Here is a 16,253-nt window from a genome sequence, read left to right as displayed (position 1 = left end):
GTGTTTATGTGCCGTATTGTTGCTATCGATTCGGTAAGGTTTATGGTGGCGGGCGGTCGGGGTTCAAAGCCTGGAGGTGTGGGGGGGTAGGAGTGTCGTTGTTCTGTATGTGTAATTGTCTTGCGTGTTCGTGTTGGTGTATAGTGTCAGGGAAGGTGTGGAGGGTGTTGTTTATGATTGTTCTTGGTGGGTAAGTGTATTTGTGTTTGGGTTTGTTTCTGTGTCTGGGTCTGTGGGTGTATATTGTGTGTAGGTCAGGTCGGGAGGTGAGGGTGGTTTTCCCATAGCGGGCTCTCAGGATGGCTAATCTTGTTTGGACAGGGGTGACTTTTGCTTCCTCAAAGACCTCTTGTCTGGGGGTGGAGGGTGGGAGTCGTAGTATGCTGCGAAGTATTCGCCTTTCGGTGCGAAAGATTCTTTCTGCTTGGGTCTTGGAGATGCAGGCGAGAGGCGCTGCCGCGTATTCAAATAGTGGGCGGACAAAGGTTTTATAGGTGTTTACAGCTGTCTTATCATTGCAGCCTGTAAATTTGCCTTGTACCCGCCGTATGAGTTGTTGTCGTTGACGGGCTTTACTCAGGGTCTCCTTGATGTGGTTGCTTAGGTTGAGATACTTGTCAAGGTGGACGCCTAGGTATTTTGCGTTGGAAGAGGGGAGGAGCTGGGTGCCCCACAGCGTGAGGGAGATGTGGTCGGGATTTTGATTTTTCTTTTTGTGTATGTTGCGATGTTTAAATAGGATGAGTTGGGTTTTGGTGGGGTTGGGTTTGATGCGCCATTGTCGCATCCAGTCTTCTAGTTTTGTCAGGTAGGTCGCTGTCTGGTTGTTGATGGTGTTTATCGAGGGTCCTGAATTCCAGTATGCTGTGTCGTCTGCGTATAATTGGAGTTGTTCGGTGATTCTTGTCGGGGTGGGGATGTCAATGGTGTACAGGGAGTAGAGCAGGGGGGAGATAATCCCACCCTGGGCTACTCCTGCTTCGGGACGGAAAGGGGATGAGGTGGTTTGGTTGATGTGGATTTGGCAGCGTCTGTCGTTTAATAGGGTTTTGATTAGTCGTACTGTCTGCGGTGGGAAGCCTGTCTTAAGCAGTTTGTATAAAAGTCCGTCATGCCAGATTTTGTCGAATGCTCGCTCGATATCCAGAAAGATAGCGAGCGTGCACTCTCCAAGGTTCTGGTGTCTTGTTATGTCTGATGTGAGTCGGAGAAGGGGATCATTGGTGGAGTGGAGTTTTCGGAAGCCGGACTGGAGGTGAGGGATGAGTTGGAGCTTGTCAGTAAAGTGTGTGAGTCTGTCTGTAATTATTCTTTCGAAGGTCTTGCGGAGGACGTCAAGGAGGGATATGGGGCGATAGGATTTGGGGTCTGATTTAGGTTTGCCTGGTTTGGGGATCATGACGACTTTGGCGGATTTCCACGCTGTGGGGATGGTGTTGTGGGAGAGGCAGAAGTTGAAAAGGAGGGACAGGAGGGGGATGATGGTGTTGAGGGGACAGTTGCGGAGGTGAAGACGCTGTATCCCGTTCTCGCCAGGGGCTGAGTTTCTGCCTGAGAAAATGGCCTTTTTAATTTCTCTGTCGGTAATTACATTCTGCAGTTTAATTTCTTCTTCTGTGGGGGCGGTGGGGGAGACGAGTAGCAGGGGGAGTTCTGTGGTAACTGTGTGGTGGAATGGCTCGATAAAAAGGGGGTCCTGTGGGAATTTGTGGGTGTCTTCTAGGATGGTTTTGAAGGCTTCTGCTACTTGTGTGGGGTCGGTGGTGGGGGAGTCGTCTACGTTTAGTTTGAATGTCCTGTCAGTGTTTTGTCCCGTGAGTGTGTTGAACTTGTTCCAGAATTTGCGTCCTTGTCTGTAGTCAAGTTTGGAGCAGGTTTCGTCCCATTGTTTTTGTCGGTGCTCAGAGGTGAGTCGTTTAATTTCGTTGTTTAGTCTGTTCCAGATTGTTTTAAGGTCGGGGTTTCTGTCTTTGTTGATTTCGCGGTAGAGCTTTCTTTTTTCTCGGATCAGTCTGAGTATTTCGGGGGGAAGGTGCGGTTTGAAGGAGGCGATGGTTTTGGTGGGGATGGCTGCGTCGATGGCTGTCTTGATGGTGTCTATTATTCTGTCATTGATGTGGTTAAGGTCGTCGGTGTCGGTAATGGTTAGTGGGGCCAGTAGGTTGTTGTTAATGGTCTCTTTGTACTTTGCCCAGTCAGCTTTGCTATGGAGTTTTATCGTTCGGGATGTTGGAGCTGGGGGAGGGGGGTTGATGGCAGTGGTGCTGAAAAGGATGGGTAGGTGGGGGCTGGTGAGGGTGTCGCCTATTGAGTACTGGGTGATGGTATCAGAGAGGGAGGGGCTGTATAGGATGTGATCGGGGAGGGAGCAGCCGTTGTGTCCTATGAAGGTGAAGGTATTAATAGGAAGTCTTGTCGCGTTTTCGGTGGTGAGGAAGTCAAGTAGGTCGGTTCCATTTTGGTTGTGTCTGGTGTCTCCTAGTAGTTCATGTCTTGCGTTCAGGTCAGTTAGGAGGAAGTATTCTTTAAAGGTTGTTAGGTAGCGGAGGAAGGATCTTGGAAACTGTTCGCGTGTTTTTGGATTTCTACAGCTTCTCTGAACAAGCGCGTGTGATAGTGCTTCTCTACAGCCAGAACTTCCGTGTCGGCGAATTTTATTACGTGGTCGGTCTCATTCAGTGCGTGCTCTGCCACGGCCGATTTCTCCACCTGCCCCAACCTGCAATGTCGCTTATGCTCTTTGATCCTGGTGTTAATGGATCGGAATGACTGGACGATCCATTAACACCAGGATCAAAGAGCATAAGCGACATTGCAGGTTGGGGCAGGTGGAGAAATCGGCCGTGGCAGAGCACGCACTGAATGAGACCGACCACGTAATAAAATTCGCCGACACGGAAGTTCTGGCTGTAGAGAAGCACTATCACACGCGCTTGTTCAGAGAAGCTGTAGAAATCCAAAAACACGCGAACAGTTTCAACAAGAAAGAGGAAAGCCTTAAGGTAAACGGATCCTGGCTTCCCGTACTGCAGCGAACGACCGTCGCAGGTAGCAAGAGGAGAACCGCACCGGAAATGACCGCGGAGAAGCCCTCGGACGTTGGCGCGCCAGGTACATATAGTCTGCGGCCGCGAGCTCGCCTCCAGTTCACCACCGGCAATGGAGGGTGAAGCTTTGACAATGCCAGCCACTCGTGCTGGCGAAACGTCAGAAAAATCATTAGATGAACGTCGGCCGAAGAACCCGAGACAGAAGCCAATAGGCAGTTTATTCATTGACAGTTAAGGTTCAAAAGCTCCACTGCTATACTCTACTTCATGTCGTTATGTAAATTCTCCTCTTCATAACAAATTCTCGTGGGTCAAACGAACTCACTTGTCTACTCTCATTTTCTCTGTCATGTTTGGGGTACTTGTGCTATTTTCCATTTACGTAAAGAAAATTTAATGTACTTTTCTGTATGTATGTTTCAGAATCTGTACCGAACCGAGCAACTGTCTGGGGCGTCGGCCGAAATCGAGCCTGTTACCGTGTTTTGCCCAATTCACATGCTCCAGCGGCTTTCAGTATCTTGCATTTTTTGCTTCTGTAAGTAATCGTTAACCCCTGATAATTTGTCACTGTTCCTTTCCGTAATTATAGAAGTCACAAATTCTTTTATTTTGTGAACTGTACTTCAATTCAATAAGTGCCTCTGGGTCACTCTTCTAGTGCTAATAAATTTCAAACAATTTGTTGGAGTTTGATTTAAAGAGGTGAACACGACCTCTTTTACGGAATATTTAATGTTGTTAAATCTTGTACTGAGATGCGTAGTACTGGAATAATTCAAGAAAGACGTGCAGAAGCGACCTTGCAACGCGTTTTTCTTGAGTATCTCGAAGACTGTGGTCTCCACAGAAAATGTATACCTGTACAAAAGTTAACTACAGTAAATTTCGTACAAATAGGTCGTATCCATTTTATCTGTAGGAATAATAGTTTACGCATAGCCAGCGAGAGAATATGAAAATCTTACTCACAGTGTTTGAAGGTGTTGTGGGCTGCACAACAGGTGATGCTCCAAAAACGAACAGGTAGTATTCGGTTCAGAACTGTTCAGAGATTCGACAGGCAGTAGACCGCTCTATTCGCACCATCAACAGAACAGGCTCTGCTAACGGTATATTACGCCTTCCACAAAATGTGTAACTTAATATACCTTCTTTGCATGAGTTATCGAATGTTGTTAAATAGTTTGTGGAATTGGCATTATTTGCCACTTCCAGGAAACTGAACTTTGAATAATGGGCAGAGCATTACGTGATACGATTTTCAGGTTAGAGAGACGTCTTCGGGTAATAACTGTCAAAGGATCTGTTGCGTTGCCAAGCACATTGCAAGGAACCTACTTTATTTGCACAGAAAACAGTAATAGTACATTAGTAAATAGTAACAGTATGTACTATACATCAATTCTTCAAATCTTTCATCTCGCTGGACAAGAGAAAATTCAGACTACTGATAAACTAATAGTATCTTCGGGTCTTTTTGTAGTATCAGTAGCCATCGATCTTCTTCAGTATCTAGAAATGTCTAGGAATTCTTATGGTTGGGCAATTTACGTAGAATGGCGTGTATTAGAATTATCGGGTAAGAGCACCTGCATTATCACACATTTACCAGTTGAAAAGTGAATTTTAGTGTCTGCAGAATACGGACGTACTTCACAGTTATGGTGACGTGTGCTAATAAAACTGAAGTATTTGATCTATTTCTCTTGTACGTAGAGAGAGTGGCCGTTTTACTATTCCAAACAGGAGATATAATGCAAGCTCTGATTGGCTTCTACAAGGCTTTCTTCTGTTGTAGTATGTGTGTGTGTGTTCGCTTTGGTTAGCGCTTTGAATTAATTTAAGGCCCTCATCCAAACAGTCAGGAGGTTTAAAAAAACCTGGAAGCAAGTGACTCCGTGTCCCAAGAAATGCATAATTTAATTTCACCTCTCAAGCGCTCTCTACGGTCTTATTAATGAGCGAGGGTAAGTGAGCAGTTGGTAAGGAGGAAACCCGTTTCGCAGCTACCAGCTGGAATCTAAACGCCGTGTTCGGTACTCGCTTATTTCATGCGCGGCTTATAGCTAATAACGACTCGTCGGGGCCAAGCAACCTTCTCCTCCTCCTTAAGGCCAAGGAAACGACTACACAGGCCGGCGTGGAAGTCAGAGTTAATTCCCAGGAAAGAGGGTCCTCGAGCTACCCGCCGTAGTGCCCATCGTAAATCTCAAAAGCGGGCAGGCGAGGGGGGAGGAGTCAGGTAAACGGGCGTTATTGATTCTCGCTGTACCTGGCTGCTGCTCTTTGCCGCCATGGTGCCGCAGGTTGCAAACTTTCATTAAACTGCGGCCACGGAATAGGCTGTGAGGGAGAACGAGAGAATACTCCCCCGAGGCGAGTGGTTAGCTAGCAACCACCGGGTTGCGGCAGGTTATGGCCGACCCAGGGTCACGAGATGGAACCGTCGTTTCCGATCTGAATTGGACCAACAGTTTACCAGGTACATTTTTTTTTATGAAACAACTTTCTGCTACTAGTCATGATGTTCTTTTTATTTAAGTTCTGCACTACGCGTTTCGGGAAATTATTCCCATTTTCAAGTGCGTTTTTTGTGTGCTGTGCCATTTATTCGTCACGTTTTCGGTGTTTGAGGGTTGCATTGACCTGTTGCCTTTGCTGCAAAAAGCATCCGCAATTTTTCATTAATGGTCCAAGTTTATACAGGGTGTTACAAAAAGGTACGGCCAAACTTTCAGGAAACATTCCTCACACACAAATAAAGAAAAGATGTTATGTGTACAAGTGTCCGGAAACGCTTAATTTCCATGTTAGAGCTCATTTTAGTTTCGTCCACCTACGCTCAATGGAGCACGTTATCATGATTTCATACGGGATACGCTACCTGTGCTGCTAGAACATGTGCCTTTACAAGTACGACACAACATGTGGTTCATGCACGATGGAGCTCCTGCACATTTCAGTCAAAGTGTTCGTACGCTTCTCAACAACAGATTCGGTGACCGATGGATTGGTAGAGGCGGACCAATTCCATGGCCTCCACGCTCTCCTGACCTCAACCCTCTTGACTTTCATTTATGGGGGCATTTGGAAGCTCTTGTCTACGCAACCCCGGTACCAAATGTAGAGACTCTTCATGCTCGTATTGTGGACGGCTGTGATACAATACGCCATTCTCCAGGGCTGCATCAGCGCATCAGGGATTCCATGCGACGGAGGGTAGATGCATGTATCCTCGCTAACGGAGGACATTTTGAACATTTATTGTAACAAAGTGTTTTCAGTCACGCTGGTACGTTCTGTTGCTGTGTATTTCCATTCCATGATTAATGTGATTTGAAGAGAAGTAATAAAATGAGCTCTAACATGGAAAGTAAGCGTTTCCGGACACATGTCCACATAACATATTTTCTTTCTTTGTGTGTGAGGAATGTTTCTTGAAAGTTTGGCCGTACCTTTTTCTAACACCCTGTATAAAGTTAATGGCGAATTTGCAAAGAACTTCTACTTAACTATTTTTCTTGTGGTCCACCTGTGCATATACTCACACTTACTAAACATCGCACACAATATAGTATGCTTAGTACACAATGACAACAACAAACGTATAAAACAAAACAGCCACAGCTGCTTACAGTTGGTGAGTATTTGCACAAGTAGTTCTGTCAAAATTCACCCGTAACTCAATATATACAGTTGGAGCATTAATAAAAAAATGGCTCGTTTTTACATCACAAACAGAACAATGCAGAACTTCACACATCGAAAACATCACGAATAAATACCATAGCACGCGAAAAACGCACTTGAAATTTCCTTTACGCGTTGCGTAAAATATAAATAAAAACAAAATCATGGTTTATAGCAGAAAAACTTTTTTCCCACAGTCATAGACTTCACCAATCATTTCTGAATGACAAAATTAAATTACCCGGTACAGACGAAACATAATATTTAGATCACGTCCTCTCTTGAAAACACTGACAACTGACGGGAACTGCAAGCTTATATTCGCATGTTTCTCATGTGGGTAAGAAAAATTCCGAATGTTATATTCGCATTTCATGTTTTGCAAATGAATGTTTTGTTTCGAATCAAAAATATTTCGCCTCTTCGCGCTAGACATCGTCAATGGTTTATAACATTATTTAATTACACATTTTTAGAACATCTGTAGCGATTATTGGCAGCTCATTTCAAATATCTATTTACAAACACGTAGTTGTGATTTATCACTTACATGAGAAACATAGAAAAATGAAAATATGTGACATATGATATCAATGTATGTGTCAATAGATAATTTAAATTAGTTGCCAAGATCTACAATATCTCCTCTCAAACTATTTGTAATTAAGTAACTGTCTTTGTACCATAGACCACTTATACGCATAACGTGAATATACGAAATATTTCTTTATAAACAAAACATTCTGTTACAAAAGATGGAATTTTTCTTATGAACATTGTAAACATAAATAAAGCAACCACTCACGAGGAACGGCTACAAATGTTAACAATGTTCTATTAGAGTTTTTATTAATGGGAGGAGTATCATTCGCCGCTCCTGCAAAACTGCTATTAGACTAAAGCTAACACTTGTAGCAGTTTATTTTACATCAATAAGTTTCCAATGCCGTCTTCGGGTAATAACAGCTAATTCATGTGCCGCGTTACAAAAAACAAAGTAGTGCAAAGGTACACATATCGATTCTGCTGCAATGTACCGAATCCTACCCTTACCCACCTCTGCCGATCCAAGGTCACAGGCGACGAGGAGATGCCTCGTGAGCGGAAATGGTGCAAAGTATCGAATGTTTTTCTTGACAGTTGAGAAATAACCTCCCCTGCAACACCCTTAGAAGCCTTCCCTGTATATTAATGATCCTCCACTAAACATGACATAAGATTAAAAACACATTCTCTTTGTTGACGAGAAGTGTTATTGTGAAAGAAGTAGAATGTGATGTAAATGATCAAGTCAGTAGCGTTGTTGGTAACATCAAGACCTTGCTTTGAGAAAACAGATGATAGTCAACTGCGACAAAACGCAACATATACAGTTTATGACACGGAAATTTTACTGTGGGAAGGTGAGCAAACAGACCGTGAAGTCGACCATTTTAAATTCTTAGTACTGACGGTATATGGAAGACTCTTGGTAACATCACGTTCAACGTATTGTGTAGAGGCTGAATGGTGCTGTATTCACTAAAAGAATAATTTCTACTGTCTCTGACAATGAAACGCGAAGGCTTATTTATTTTCACTTTATTCTGTTGTATGATGTAATTGTATACTGTCTCCAACAATATTTTTAGCCTAGAGAAGGGCGATCAGGAAAATCTGCGGTATCAGTTCGCTATCTTCGAGTCGGCCTTTGTATTTGAATTTCTGCTTGCGATCCCTGTATATGTATTCCATCACGAGATTTCTTGTTGACAATACTGACTCATCCAGAGGAAACTGCAACAGTCATTCAGTGAACACGAGGCAGATAAACGATCTGCGCATCCTTAAGCACTGAACTGAAAAAAATAATCAACGATAAACCCCAGCTTTTCAAGTATAAATTGAACAGTTTTGTTGTAGCACATTCTCTGTGTTCTGAACAGAAGTTCTCCGCAGTAGTCGAGAATTTACCTGTATAAAATGTAATTTATTGTCACCATCTGACAATTATTTTCGTGATTATAATTATTCAGTTTCTTTTGTTTACAATTTTTTCAGTCAGCATTCTGAAAATCATATATTGACTCTTTCAACGACAAAGTAGTCTTGCTCCCATGGTCCAAGGGAACAGGTACCTTTGGGCCAGATGCAACCCGCGAAGCCGCGCGGGATTAGCCGAGCGGTCTGGGGCGCTGCAGTCATGGATCGTGCGGTTGGTCCCGGCGGAGGTTCGAGTCCTCCCTCGGGCATGGGTGTATGTGTTTGTCCTTAGGATAATTTAGGTTAAGTAGTGTTTAAGCTTAGGGACTGATGACTTTAACAGTTAAGTCCCATAAGATTTCACACACATTTGAGCATTTGAACACCCCGCGACGCGTTAAAAGCCAGACGCGACAACACCCTGAAAAAGCATGCGCGAGGTGTTCACACTCTCTCGCTTGCTAAGCGCAAACTATTAATCCTACAGAAGAAAAGAACAGGATCTCTCTGTAGAAAATTCAATGCAGTTAAATTTTTTACTGTGCTAAACTTCCGCTGGAGGCCACGCCTTTCGAGTTATTGAAGAAAAACGCTCAAAATTGAGCTTCAGACGCACTTCTAGCCCCACACTCATTCCTCACCAATCAGGATTTCTACTATGCCTACTTTCCTCATGGCACTTCCTTTTACCACAGCTCAATAATTACGGGCTGCACGAACTATTTTCGATATTCGAGCGATTTTGTCTCTATTGATTGGGCTATTATGACGCTAGTCGGCTATTTATTAATTTAAACATTCCTGTGAGGGTAATGAAGGATTTCTACTATGCCTACTTTCCTCATGGCACTTCCTTTTACCACAGCTCAATAATTACGGGCTGTACGAACTATTTTCGATATTCGAGCGTTTTTGTCTCTGTTGATTGGGCTTTTATGACGCTAGTCGGCTATTTATTAATTTAAACGTGCCTGTGAGGGTAATGAAGGAGAAACGACTTTTGTAAACGTTATGCGAAAACTAATTACAAGCACAGTACTGTCGTAGTCAGAAGACCTGACGAATACAACGATGTAATTGTTTATTTATGCTGTTAAAATCCACAAGTTGCGTAAAATTTACGCAAACGTCAATTTTACTATCTGTAAGTACTCAACCAAGCCGATGGCCAGTCAATGACGACGAAAAAAGCTCGAATGTGGGAAAGAATACTGCTGTCGCATATATTTGTACAGCGGTAGGAGGGAGTGCCATGAACAACATACTAGAAATCCTGACCCGTGAAGGCTGAGTGTAGGAATGGGGGTACGTTTTTCTTGAATTATTTGGAAGCTAAGGACTCGAGCGAAAATGTATCCCACTGCAAAATTTAGATACGTTAAATTTCCTACCATAAGTCTTGTTCTTTTTTTCTGTAGGACTAATACTTTGAGCGTAGCTAGTGAAAGAACACGAAAATCCCGCACGTGGTATGTGAAGGCGTTGCGGGTTGCATAAAACCTGGTGGTAGGGGTAGTTGAATCATCCTGTATGCGATACTCCAGGGAAGATTACTGTAATTTTTATTTCTGTGGAGAAACAGCAACGGCAGTCAATACGCCCTTCTGCAGCTCGTATACGAATTCCGCACAAGCGTGTACAGCCACAGGCGGATGATAAATGTGTATACACAGCTCCACGACTCTGGTAACTGTTCTGTCCGACTGCGCTGCCCGGGGAGATACAGAGATCACACGGCACGGGGCACGGGGCAGGCCGGTGTTGCGAAACGATGCTCATTGTCGGAGCGCGGCGGCCGTCGCCGGCAGGCAGGCAGGGCCCACCCAGCGGGCTCCCGAGTGAGATGAGATGCGGCCGCAATTACACTACACGGGCTGCCCGCTCGCCGGGCGGTCACGTCCGCGGCGACGCCCACCGCCGCCAGACTGGGCCGTGTTTTCTCTATTAGAGCCGGCCGGCTGCTGCCAGCTACACGGCAGCTCCGGTCGTGACTAATGCAACCCATCCTTCACCCCACAACGACTAAATTTAATGCAAATCAAAGTGATGCATGCTTCTCCATGTTCCTACACGCTTCACTGAGTTACGGAGGAGGAGATTAGTGTTTAACGTCCCGTCGACAACGAGGTCATTAGAGACGGAGCGCAAGCTCGGGTGAGGGAAGGATGGGGAAGGAAATCGGCCGTGCCCTTTCAAAGGAACCATCCCGGCATTTGCCTGAAGCGATTTAGGGAAATCACGGAAAACCTAAATCAGGATGGCTGGAGACGGGATTGAACCGTCGTCCTCCCGAATGCGAGTCCAGTGCTGAGTTACGTAGCAGCCTACAAGACATTGCACGGGCAGCTACGTTGCTAACTACTAGAGGTATTCAATAAGTAATGTAGCAAATCTTTTTCTCGGCCAGTTTCGGGATTTTTTGTGGGAGGTCGTGGTATGCTCCCGCTTCACTCTCTAAGGTTTCATGAAGTTCCGATGGGTGGCGGCGGTTGGCGTAACCTTCAAAATGGCGTCTGTAGCGTAGGTGAATTCCAAGCAGATAGTTGTCACTGAGTTTCTTTTGGCGGAACACCAGAACATCGCAGATATTCATAGGCGCTGGTAGAACGTCTACGGAGACCTGGCAGTGAACAAAAGCACGGTAAGTTTTTGGGCGAGGCGTCTGACACCATCCTAACAAGATCACACAAACCTGTCCCATCTCCCGCGAGCGGGCCAGCCGCACACAGTTGAAGAAAAAAAAAAAAAAGGCTCTCAGGTCATCAGTCCCCTAGAACTTAGAACTACTTAAACCTAACTACTAACTTAAGGACATCACACACATCCATGCCCGAGGCAGGATTCGAATCTGCGACCATAGCGGTCGCGCGTCGCGCGGTGACGGACCACAACCAGACACCTCGCTGCTCAGCTGGACTCCTCCGTTGGTAGTGCCAACACACTCGTCTACCAGTTGCGCTCGCACAGGTATGTCCCCGATGGGTTTCTCGCAACCTAACAGAAGACCATAAGGTGCAACGAAGTACCATCCATGCTGAACGAAGGATGCACTGCGTGGGAAGCAGTCCGTGATTGATGGGAAGTTAGCCGGCCGCGGTGGTCGAGCGGTTCTAGGCGCTTCAGTCCTGAACCGCGCGACTGCTACGGTAGCAGGTTCGAATCCTGCCTCGGGCATGGATGTGTGTGATGTCCTTAGGTTAGTTAGGTTTGAGTAGTTCTAAGTTCTAGGGGACTGATGACCTCAGACGTTAAGTCCCACAGTGCTCAGAGCCATTTCAACCATTTTTTATGGAAAGTAGAATGGCAACACGGGGTCATACAGGCCTTCCCAGTAAGAAGGCGTAAGGCCGTCGCATTGAACGGAGGTTATATTGAAATGATTTTGTAGCCAAAAGGGTGGGGAATAGTATGTGTATTGAATAAAACCGACCTGCTTTCAGAAAAAAACGTGTTGCATTACTTATTGAACGCCGCTGGTAATGAAGGGTTGTCTATATCAATAAACGGGTAAAAAGGTCACCAGTTCCCATTTGTAGCTGGCCTCTCGAAATGCTCCCAAGGGGAACCAAATTTTTGATTTGTGTACGTCATATAATTATTGAACGAATGTAAAATTCTGCCAAAATCTACTCATTACTCGGTACATTCTTAAGCTACAGGCTTAACGCAATACGATCAGTATTAAACCCAGAAACTCTGTGTTTGTCTAGAAGCAGCCTAACTCACGGCGCGCACATTACACAGGCTGTATTCATCCAGTACTTGAAAATGGGACCACTTAGCGATTTCCAGCAAACTTTACAGACAATTTTAAACCTTTTCTATAAAGGATGAAAGAAAAACAGTTTATCAGTTACTAAATATTTGTTGTTCATGCGGTGAAATTGCAACATCGTTTTAATTACTGAATTTTTTGCTTTTGACTTTTTTCAGTGATCTATGGCTGAATAATCCGAAACTAATAAAACCAGCAGGATTACGGTTTTGAGTCTTAAACCATAATGGTTTTACTTCATTAAAGTCAACTATTTTAACAGCCGCGCGGGATTAGCCGAGCGGTCTAGGGCGCTGCAGTCATAGACTGTGCGGCTGATCCCGGCGGAGGTTCGAGTCCTCCCTCGGGCATGGGTGTGTGTGTTTTGTCCTTAGGATAATTTAGGTTAAGTAGTGTGTAAGCTTAGGGACTGATGACTTTAGCAGTTAAGTCCCACAAGATTTCACACACACAAACTATTTTAACACCTTAATTAATTTTTGAAGAACTTAGACGTTTCAAGCTGTTTTATACACGGGATTTCGAGTCTTTATACAATCAGGTGTGGAGGTTTACTGGTAGGTGTTACTCTGAGACAACAGGATTCACCTAGGGGAGGAAATTGAGGCGGTGTGCATCAAACCCATGAAAAGGAAATGCAGTACATGACGTCTCTACGTGGTGCGAATAAGTTGGCTGGCCCAGTCATTGAGTGTTGTGTCAGCGGCAGTCTGTTGCTCGCACATGGAGCACTGCGTCTTAAATGGTTGATTAAGCAATAATCAATTTGATCTGTTCTCTTAAAACCTTTGTGACTGTCTTACAATGAGAATACCTACACAAGAGTAGAAATGATTCTTCACTATCAGTTTTGCATGAACATGTGTAAAGGAACAGAAAACGAAATAAATTACACTGCTGGCCAACGTAAATGCAACACCACGAAAGACAAGAGGTAGCACAACAAAATTTATTTTGTAGATAACATGTTGACCAAGTATCAAATGATTACGTTTACAGACGTCTGTGACATGTGGTTCCTGCCAGAATCAGTAGCCAGAGTAGCCGCCATTGTTGGAGATCACCGCTGCCACACGTCTAGGCATTGAGTCAAAGAGACGTTGGATGTGTTCCTGGGGTACAGCAGCCCAAGCAGCTTCCACACGTTGCCAAAGATCATCTGGTGTGGCAGCTGGGGATGTAATCTGGGTCACTCGTTGAGCAACCATGGACCACATGTTTTCTATCGGCGAAAGATCCGGAGAGCGAGCCGGCCAGGGAAGCAATTCAATCTGGTTATTGACGAAGAACCTTTGGACAATGCGTGCCACGTGTGGTCGCGCATTATCCTGTTGAAATACGGCTGTGGCCGAGCCCTGAAGGTAAGGAAGGACAACTGGCTCCTGCACCTCGGATATGTAGCGCCGGCTATTTAAAGTACCGGCAATGCGTAGTAGAGGCGTGCGAGAGTAATATCCAATACCGCCCCATACCATAATACCCGGTGCAAGACCAGTGTGGCGGTGCATAATGCAGCTGTCCAGCATCCTCTCTCCACGGTGTCTCCACACTCGAATCCGACCATCGTGGTGCTGCAGACAGAAGCGTGCCTCGTCAGTAAAGACAACGTCATTCCATTCTGCCGTCCACATCCGCCTGTCATCACACCATTGGCGACGGAGACGTCTGTGGTTCTGCGTCAATGGTAGACGAAGCAATGGACGTCTTGCGGACAGACCACTCTGCTGTAAACGGCGTCGAATGGTACGCGCAGACACTGGATGATGCGTTACATACGCAAGGTGCTGTGCTATGGTTCGGGATGTCACTGAGCGATCCGTCACTGCCATGCGCACAATTTGCCTATCAGCACGTGCAGTGGTGCACCGAGGTGAATGCGATCGACCACGTCGGTCCGTCGTACCCTCCTGCATCCAACGGTCACATATCCGCATTACAGTTGTTTGGTTTCGTCCAACACGACTAGCGATTTCTCTGTATGATTATCCACAATCTCGGTAAGCCACTATCCTTCCTCTGTCGAACTCGGATACTTGATCAAACGATGTTCGCTGTTGTCTACGAGGCATAACTGATCGTCTTGTGAAACAACCACAAGGTAAACACACGTGCCGAACGTACACTCGTCGAAATCGCCAAGCCTTAAATGGCGCTATGAGGTGGCTCCACAGGCGCGCGTGATGTGTGTCTGCGCTGAAATTCTAATCAGTTGCATATCTCATCGCTGCAAACCCATGGTGTAAATTTCACTTGATTCGGATGCTTCCTTCAGGGTGTTGCATTTACGGTGGCCAGCAGTGTACAAACATAGAACTGCCGCATAAATCTCTTGCCGTACAGTATGACATATAATATTGCAAAATTGTTTCTGTTGATCACGCTTAGAGAATTTCGATCTCCATAATCACTAGGCGACTGTTCAGGAACAGATTTATACTTTCTTAAAAAGCTATAAAATTTTAGGAAATTTTCGTGCCACTCTGTACTGAAAAGTTGCCTACGTACATCTAACACTGCCCGAAACAAAACCGCGAGAGAAGTCTGAGCTCGATACAAATGATTTATGAGGACGAAGAACTAAAAGGAATTTAATCGTGTTGTCAACACTGAGTACAATAAGTCAATGGGAATGTTAGCTTTACATGCACGACACATATTATGTGTAACACTCATTTGCACAGGAATGCTGGCAGTTCAGTAACGGACAGCCAGAAAGTCAGTTTTCCTCATTTCAGAACACTCATCACGCAACATTTATCGAGTCCCGAAAGTTTGAAGGTAGATATCGAGTCCCGAAAGTATGGCGGTAGAAGGAAATAGGAATTAGCATCCATTCGATTATGAAGTCATTACAGACGAAGCGCAAAGTCAGTTTAAGAAAAGTATGGACAAGTTAATATGGATAACTGAAAGGGTACTTTAACAGCCGTCCTCATAAACCGCTGTGCTACCTTACTCCCTTGAGCGGTACGATTAGAATTCCCCCTGTATAGCAGACACAATTTTTTCTGAAGATCCGAAGACACGGAAGAGCAGCTGAACGAAATGCATAGTGTGCTGAAAAAGGTTCTTGAGACAAACGTCAACAAATGTAAAACAAGCGTACCGGAGTGTAATTGGATTAATTCGGGTTATCGTTTTTTTCCCTTGGTTAGCAAAAAATCTGTCAACAGCAACGAAAGCTGTTTAGCAAAAAAAAAAAAAAAACTTTTGTTAACATCGAATAAAAATTTAAATGTTAGCAAGTCTACTTAAAGTACGTATTTATCTGGAGGGTGCCTTAGAGAGAAAAGGAACGAGGATGGTGAAAACGAGAATGGAATCTTCTGGACTGTGGTGTTACAGAGGAATGCTAAGTAGGCCTGCCGTATAGGTAGATAAGCTCCGCCCCTAAGGGCCCATGACTGCCGTCCTCCTCTCGTGTGGACTGCTGGTGACTCCTGAATTTGCGAGCTACATAACCGTTCCAGGAAATTATTATAACAAGCAGGCCTTTCTGTCAACCAGCCTCCGGGGCAGAATGAAGGCACTTCAACTGGCAATATCCTACTTACACTCACAGTATTTGCTGTAAGGCGTGATTCCTGACAACCCAGAGAGTAGCTTTTATTATTTTTTTTCAATGATGTATTAGGAAAACCTGCCATCCTCTGAAAATAATTCGCCTTTGTGAACGGTAGTCTGGCCAAACCATCACAGTTTGGTTGGATAAACGGAAGACCGTCCTATTATCTCCAGACCGGAGAACAGATTCGTCCCTCGGAAACGGGAAA

At 44.8% G+C, this 16,253-nt stretch overlaps 1 protein-coding gene across 1 annotated transcript in view; it reads right to left on the bottom strand.

Annotated features, from left to right (window-relative positions):
* Positions 1 to 10,710, bottom strand: part of LOC126263347 (band 4.1-like protein 4A) — a 691,823-nt gene extending 681,113 nt beyond the window's left edge. The window contains exon 1 of the mRNA XM_049960435.1: positions 10,529 to 10,710. Coding sequence (XP_049816392.1) covers positions 10,529 to 10,710 — 182 coding nt within the window. The remainder of the gene's footprint in view (positions 1 to 10,528) is intronic.
* Positions 10,711 to 16,253: the final 5,543 nt, after the last annotated feature.

Source organism: Schistocerca nitens, chromosome 6, assembly GCF_023898315.1.
Source record: "Schistocerca nitens isolate TAMUIC-IGC-003100 chromosome 6, iqSchNite1.1, whole genome shotgun sequence".
NCBI lineage: Eukaryota > Metazoa > Arthropoda > Insecta > Orthoptera > Acrididae > Schistocerca > Schistocerca nitens.
Note: the sequence above shows the minus strand (reverse complement) of the source record. Positions and strands in the feature narration are given on the sequence as shown.